This window comes from Lactuca serriola, chromosome 8 (assembly GCF_051521515.1).
Source record: "Lactuca serriola cultivar US96UC23 chromosome 8, Lser_US96UC23_V15, whole genome shotgun sequence".
Taxonomy (NCBI): domain Eukaryota; kingdom Viridiplantae; phylum Streptophyta; class Magnoliopsida; order Asterales; family Asteraceae; genus Lactuca; species Lactuca serriola.
Window position 1 is genome coordinate 21185075 of NC_136415.1, and position 7371 is coordinate 21192445.

Consider the following 7371-nt stretch of genomic DNA (forward strand, 5'->3'; position numbering starts at 1 on the left):
TTTCATCATATTTCCTTTGCTCATCAGACGTTATCCTTAGCGAAGTATTTCTCGCAGCATTATGGCAGATAAGAAATGAATATATGTTTTTATGCATATCCAAATTTAATAGAAACAATCAAGAAATCAAAGATGGTCGATGGTGGATGTTAGGTTTGATTTTTAGAGAGAGAAATGAATGTGCTAAGGTGTAACGACCCAAAAATGGTGACATATAATTTCTTTTTTAAATTAATAAATCGTTAATACATTTTCCCCCAAAAACCAAGGTAACAAAACTTTAACATAACATTATCAAATCAGAGTAATTCACAGAATACGAAAACATGTGGTGTGTGCCCTGCAATCATCCATAGCTCTTCCAATTGAAAACCGAAGTACCTGAAAAATAAACTGAAAACCATAAGCACAAAGCTTAGTGAGTTCCCCAAAACATCATATAACATACAACCAAAGAATATCATGCAACATACATATAGTTGTCATGGGCTCCCCCATTGTCTTGACCTGGAATGTCATGGGCTCCGCCACACAGTCTAATATCCAAATATCATGGGCTCCCCCCCTCCCCCGGGGGGGGGGGGGGGTCTTCCATGCAAGTATCATATAGTGGCTAAAATTGTAATTTTCTTTTTTTTGCTATTTTCCACAAAGTAATTAGTGTATTTGGCTAAATTTGTAATTTTTTTTCTTAATTATATGGATGTAAATCGGTTATAATAATAATAATAATATAGTCTAGGGTTTAATTTCCATAAACTTATTTTGTTAAGACAAATCCACTTAAGGTAGATTTTGTCAGCACATCAAAGTTCCGGGACTAAACTTGGTAGTTTTAGAAATTTTTTGTTAGAAAATAATAGAATACATAGAAAAAAAAATTTTAGATATCTATTTTTGGACATTACAAGCTTAAAAATCACAACATTTTAAACAATTTCGCTGAAAAAATGATTTTTTTTAATTTTTAATTATTTTTTTCAACGAATGTGTTGAATAAATAGCAATCTTTAGACCTATAAAGTAAAAAAAAATTATAAATCTTAAAGTATTTTTTTTTATATATTTTTTAAAGTTTTTATAGTCTTTTTTAGGTTTAAGTGTTTTTTTTATTCTCCCACAATCAATGTTGTAGATTAACCTTCTAGAATCTAGAACTTGATTTCTATTCGAGCAACCTATCGTTCAACCTAAACATTAACATTAAGGTCGAATACTTTAGATTAAAAGTGCAAAACACAAAATATATGTTAAAATGGTAGAAGGACTAAACTTACAAGTTGGCATAGCAAGGGACTAAATTTGTAGTTTACTCTAACTATGAAAATGAAGCAATTAGTATTCATGGGACTAAATTTAACTCTTCGATATAGTACAGGGTCGACTTCCCTACTTTTCAGTATCTTTTCCCTTTTGTTGTTCGCAAACAATACTCCGTGATTATCCGCCGGCGTTAGATAATTCAAGCACAGGACGGTTCCGATTCCGATTCCTCCGTTTCAACGTTGTAACGGCAATCCCCGATCTGTATTCTCCCTGCCTGCCGGGACCTCTGTCGTTCACGTTTTTACACGCAAATCACTTAAAATGTTCACACAGTTCGGCTCCACCGCCGAGAACCTGAGCAAGGCGTCAACAATGGTGTTTCGAATCGGCACAGACGCTCACCTCTATGACGATCCCGACGATGTCAGTATTTCACCTCTTCTGGACAGCAAATTCGACTCTGAAAAATGCGAAGCTCTCAAACGATTGCTCGCTTTGATTGCCCAAGGCTTAGACGTATCCAATTATTTCCCTCAGGTAGTTCAATCATGAAAACATTGTGAATTGTCTCGGTGATTATGAAGTATAGTCGTATACAATCAATTAGGTCTTCAACTAATAAGTAGTTACAAGTTTTGTTTAAATTTAAGAATAAGAAGCATGTCAATCATATAATTAAACGATAATACTTTCACCAACACGGTTTGCTCATATGTCAATTGCAGCGAATGTGATTCATTGAAGGATTGTGCAAAATCTGTCATTGTATTTATCAAAACCAATTAGTTCTAAATCTAAACTAAGGAAGAACCAAAATGAACTTGTTATAACCTATAGAATGAAAAGGTCCATTTTGATGTTGTGTTATCTGAATGGTTTACAGGTTGTTAAGAATGTTGCATCTCAGTCATTGGAGGTTAAGAAGCTTGTTTACTTATATTTGCTACATTATGCTGAAAGGCAAGCTGATTATATTCTATACCTTTATTCTTGAATCAGACCTTGTATTCAGTTCAGTTTAAGAAACATCAACTCACATAAACCCATCAACATTTGATACTTTGATCCATTATAGGCGTCCAAATGAAGCATTGTTGTCAATTAATATATTCCAAAGAGACCTTGGGGATCAAAACCCATTGGTGAGGGCCTGGGCATTGCGGACAATGGCTGGCATTCGTTTGCATGTGATTTCACCTCTTGTTTTGGTAGCAGTCAGAAAATGTGCAAGAGATCCATCTGTATATGTGAGAAAGTGTGCAGCCAATGCTCTTCCAAAGCTCCATGATTTGCGCCTTGAGGAAAATGCTACATCAATTATCGAGGTTAGTTTAGTAATTTGCCATTGATTTTCTGATATGACACAACTACCATTTTAACTTTTAAGGACTGCTAACTTATTAATATTGCAGATTATTGGAATACTGTTGAATGACAATTCCCCTGGAGTGGTTGGAGCTGCTGCTGCAGCATTTGCTTCTATTTGTCCAAATAATTTGCCTTTAATTGGTAGAAACTACACAAGGCTATGTGAAATTCTTCCAGATGTAGAGGAATGGGGTCAGATCATATTAATAGAAATCCTTCTTCGTTATGTAATTGCAAAACAGGGTCTTGCAAAAGAATCTATTATGGCATCTTTATGTCCACAAGATGAGAAAAGCGATTCAGACCCGGATTCCAACTATTTAGAAAAAAAGAAAAAATATGAAGTTTTCAGTGGTGTTAATGAGCCTGAGTTGTTAGCTATGGTGTCCAGGAGTTACCTTGCAGGACAAGATAAGTACTTATCAAATTCAACAACTGTAGATGTGACATCATCAGAAGTTGATTCTTCAAGGTTTGTTTCATCAAAGAGTGATGCTGATTTGAAGATCTTGTTACAGTGTACATCACCATTGTTATGGAGTCGCAACAGTGCAGTGGTGCTTGCTGCTGCTGGGGTACATTGGATTATGGCTCCAAAGGAGGACATTTTTAAAATTGTTAAACCTCTTTTGTTTCTTCTGAGATCATCAGATGCCTCAAAATATGTGGTATACTCTCTTTTATTTCAACAATATCTTAAAAATATTAAAGGGTTTGGGTTCAAATCCACCATCCAACTATTCCTAAGGTCCCTAAACTTTTTAAATTTGTAATGAATACATACTTTAGGGATCTTTGATGAAAAAACAATCTGAAGTGACCAAATATGGATAAAGGGATAGTTGGTTATTATTATATAATTCTATTATTAATATCTACTTTTTTGTATACTCCCATAATTGTATAAATTATAATATATTTGTCTAGCAAATTAAGTAAGGTTAAATGCAAGATTTAGTCAAGTTGTCAACACTTTATGCATTATATATTCTAAGCTTATAAGTTGATAACAATAATAAGTTCTTAGCACATTGTAATTTGAAAAATCTACCAAATTATAGAAGTGATAGACAAAGGTCCCTAACTCTTTTTTTGTACTGATTATATACCATAATTGTGTATTTGATACAAATTTAAGAAGTTTAGGGGCCCCAGATGTACAAAAAATTCCAGAGTTACCAAATTTGTACACAACGAATAGTTGGATGACAGATTTCAAGTTAAACCCAATATTGAAATTAGCTTAAAATGTTTTAATCATATTTATTATACTATTTGAAGAAGTAGGTTTTTGCAACTGACACAGGTCCTCTGCAACATTCAAGTCTTTACAAAAGTGATGCCTTCTCTTTTTGCTCCAAATTTTGAAGACTTCTTTATAAACACTTCAGATGCATATCAAGTCAAATCTCTAAAACTTGAGATCCTTTCTTCCATTGCTACAGATGAATCAATCTCATTTATCTTTCAAGAATTGCAGGTAGTTTTATTAATATATTTTAAAAAAGATTGGATTGAATATATTATTTATTAGCTTTAAAACCATTTATAGGATTATGTGAGAGATCCCGATAGGAGATTTGCTGCAGATACTGTTGCTGCTATTGGTCTATGTGCTAAACGGAATCCACAAGTAGCAAACACTTGCTTGGAAGGACTTCTTGCTCTTACCTCACCCAGTTAGTCTACAACCATTTGTAAATTACAAAACTGGTCCCTGTGCTTTCTAACTTTTACCATGTTTAGTCCAAAGTTTAAATCTTTTTTTACCTTTCATCCTTTCCAAGATATCATATCGATATGAAACCTTAAAATAAGAACCCAATTTGGATAAAGTTTCAATTTTGAACTAAACACGGTATAAATCAAAAAGCACAGGACAATTTTTGTAATTTTCTCTAAATATTATATATATGAAAACTTTATCCGACTTTGGGCTCAATATTATATGAAAAAACACCTGCAGAATCCATAAATAGCACCTCTGGATCCATGGATGATGATGCGGTTTTAATTCAAGCAATTACATCCATCAAAGACATCATAAAACAAGATCCATCAACTCATGATAAAGCCATTATATATTTGATTCGAAATCTGGATGCAATCAAGGTTCCTGTAGCACGTGCAATAATTGTTTGGATATTAGGTGAATACAACTCGATTGGCAATACCATTCCAAAGATGGTTCCCATAATTTTAAGATTTCTTGCTCGTGGCTTTCCTTCTGAATCCATTGAAACAAAACATCAAATTCTAAATGCTGCTGTTAAGGTATGATAATAAAAATTACAACCATATAAAGTAGAGTAAATTACATTTTTGGTCCCAAATCATTTTACTTGGAACTGTGGCCAATAAAGTTACAAAAACCTCAAATAAGGACCAAAATTGCAAGATTAAAAACTTTTTGGGACCAAAATTATAAAAATTTAATTTACTCTATAAAGTATAAATGTTTATTTATTCATTATATATAATTTGTGTTGCAGGTTGTTTTAAATTCAAAAGGAGAAGATTTTGACACTGCAAAAAGCATATTGAGCTACGTGCTTGAGCTGGCAAAATTTGATTTAAACTATGATGTTCGTGATCGTTCCCGTGTTCTAGGAAAACTTATGTCATGCTATGTTAGTGAGGCTCAGACACCTGAAAACAATGAAACAACGGTTTTACTTACAAAACATATATTTGGGGAAAATATAAAATCATCAAACGAAATGATGAACAACCGGTTTTACCTTCCGGGATCTCTCTCACAGATAGTTCTTCACGCAGCTCCAGGGTACGAACCGCTTCCGGAACCTTGTAGTTTGACTCATGTTGACTTTGAAGTTGAAAATTCCGATGTAGTTGACTCGGGTTCCTTGAATGAAGAAGGTAGTTTTGATGATGATTCGGAAGGTTCCATCACTACTGATAACACACACGAAAGTGAAACTGAAAGTGAAGTTGATGATAACACTGATTCGTTAATTAACTTGTCGGATGTTGGAAATACACAAAAAGAAACTGGTTTTGATTCCGGTGAGTTGATGTCAAAAGGAGCTCTGGAATCATGGTTGGATGAGAAACCGAGTTCAAGTCAAAATGTAACCGGAATGGAATCGGTTAACGAACGGAATTCATCAGCAAGAATCTCAATTGGAGATATTAGTGGGAGAGTTAAACCTAAAACTTATACGCTTCTAGAACCCGCATATGGAAACGGTTTGAAAGCGGTGTATAAATATTCAACGGATCCTTCAACAGTGTCTCCGTCACTTGTAAGTGTTGAAGTTTCTTTTGAAAACTGTTCTGGTGACCAAATTACAAAAATATCCCTGAGCGATGAAGATTCCGACACGAATTCTGAACTTCAAATGGAAGAAATTACTACCCTTGAACCTGGTCAAACTACAAAAAGAATCATCCATGTTCAGTTTCGTCATCATCTTTTACCTTTGAAGCTTAACTTATGGTGTAATGACAAGAAGCACCTTGTTAAGTTACGCCCCGACATTGGGTATTTCATAAAGCCTCTCCCGATGGATATAAATGTCTTTTTACACAAAGAATCCCAACTCCCTGGCATGTTTGAATACTCAAGAAGGTATAATACTACAAGAGAGAATTCCAAAAAAAAAAAAATAAACATTATACTTGGATAGTTTGGCTGTTTAACCACTAATAATTTTTATTTTCTAATCAAACCATAAAATTTTCGGACATTTTCTCACATTAACCATTTTTTTCACCAGTAATATTATTTGACTTTGACTATTGACATTGAGTTTAATTTAAAATGTGACAGTTGTTGTTTTACTGATCACCTTGAGGAAGTAGGCAATGAGAAGGAGGAGGTGGGTGATGGGAAAATGATGAAGGATTCGTTTCTTGTGATATGTGAAAGTTTAGCATTAAAGATGATGAGCAATGCAAATGTTTATCTGGTATGCGTGAACATGCCTGTAGATGCAAAGCTGAACGATGTGTCAGGTGTGTGCTTACGTTTCAGCAGTGAGATTCTTAGCAACTCCATCCCCTGTCTTATCTCTGTTACACTCGTTGGTAAATGCTTTCAACCATTAAATGCGTCTGTGAAAATCAACTGTGAGGAGACTGTTTTTGGTATGAATTTGTTGAACAGAATTGTCAACTTTTTGGGAGACCCTCCTCCTGTCACTGTGAGTAGTTAGGTAAAGCGTTTGTAACTAACTAACTACAAAGGAAAGTGCGAGTGTTTTCGTGTGATTAATCTGTTTATTTTTTGTAGTTAAGAGATTACTTTTGTGGGATTTGAATCCGCGTCCTTCTATGGAAAAGTACCTTACCGATGTCATTCTATCATTCTATGAGACTAGTTTTTTACTTTTTATATTAGGGTTAATCACCAAAATGACACGTTTTTGTTTATGCATATTATAGATTGATCACCTTCAATGAAAAGTTCCAAAATTGACCATTTTCTTACTCTTTTATTGATACCAACATGTCTGAAAATTACTTTTTTCTAACAAAATCTGAAATTTTCAAACTATGTCATATGAGAGTTTCCAATCCCACAAAATTAAGATTTGAAAAGAAAATGAGAGTGACAAGAGTTCAAAATAAATGATCATTTTATAAAATTTTAAGGTACAATCATTTTGTGATATGAAATATAAAAAATTGTTGTGATAATATACATTATACAAGGAAAATAATCGTTGGAGCCGGTTGAAGTTTCAAGTTCCGGTCTAAATGGCCTTTAAACTT

The 7371-nt window shown here is 33.9% G+C and overlaps 1 protein-coding gene across 1 annotated transcript; it reads left to right on the forward strand.

Annotated features, from left to right (window-relative positions):
• The first annotated feature begins 1380 nt into the window (after positions 1-1380).
• PAT2 (protein affected trafficking 2) lies at positions 1381-6963 on the forward strand. Its single transcript, XM_079013141.1, has 9 exons — positions 1381-1803; positions 2150-2226; positions 2342-2591; positions 2679-3302; positions 3941-4114; positions 4187-4313; positions 4601-4908; positions 5127-6226; positions 6428-6963. The coding sequence occupies exons 1-9, from the start codon at positions 1588-1590 to the stop codon at positions 6810-6812; spliced, it is 3261 nt and encodes a 1086-aa protein (XP_078869267.1). The 5' UTR covers positions 1381-1587; the 3' UTR covers positions 6813-6963.
• The last annotated feature ends 408 nt before the right edge of the window (positions 6964-7371 follow it).

What these genes read in the sequence shown, in the direction of transcription:
- PAT2 (XM_079013141.1), top strand. Translation starts at nt 1,588, where the DNA reads ATGTTCACACAGTTCGGCTCCACCGCCGAGAACCTGAGCAAGGCGTCA. An exon ending in TATCCAATTATTTCCCTCAG is followed by an intron (nt 1,804 to 2,149) that starts GTAGTTCAATCA and finishes AATGGTTTACAG; the next exon opens with GTTGTTAAGAATGTTGCATC. An exon ending in CAGATGCCTCAAAATATGTG is followed by an intron (nt 3,303 to 3,940) that starts GTATACTCTCTT and finishes CAACTGACACAG; the next exon opens with GTCCTCTGCAACATTCAAGT.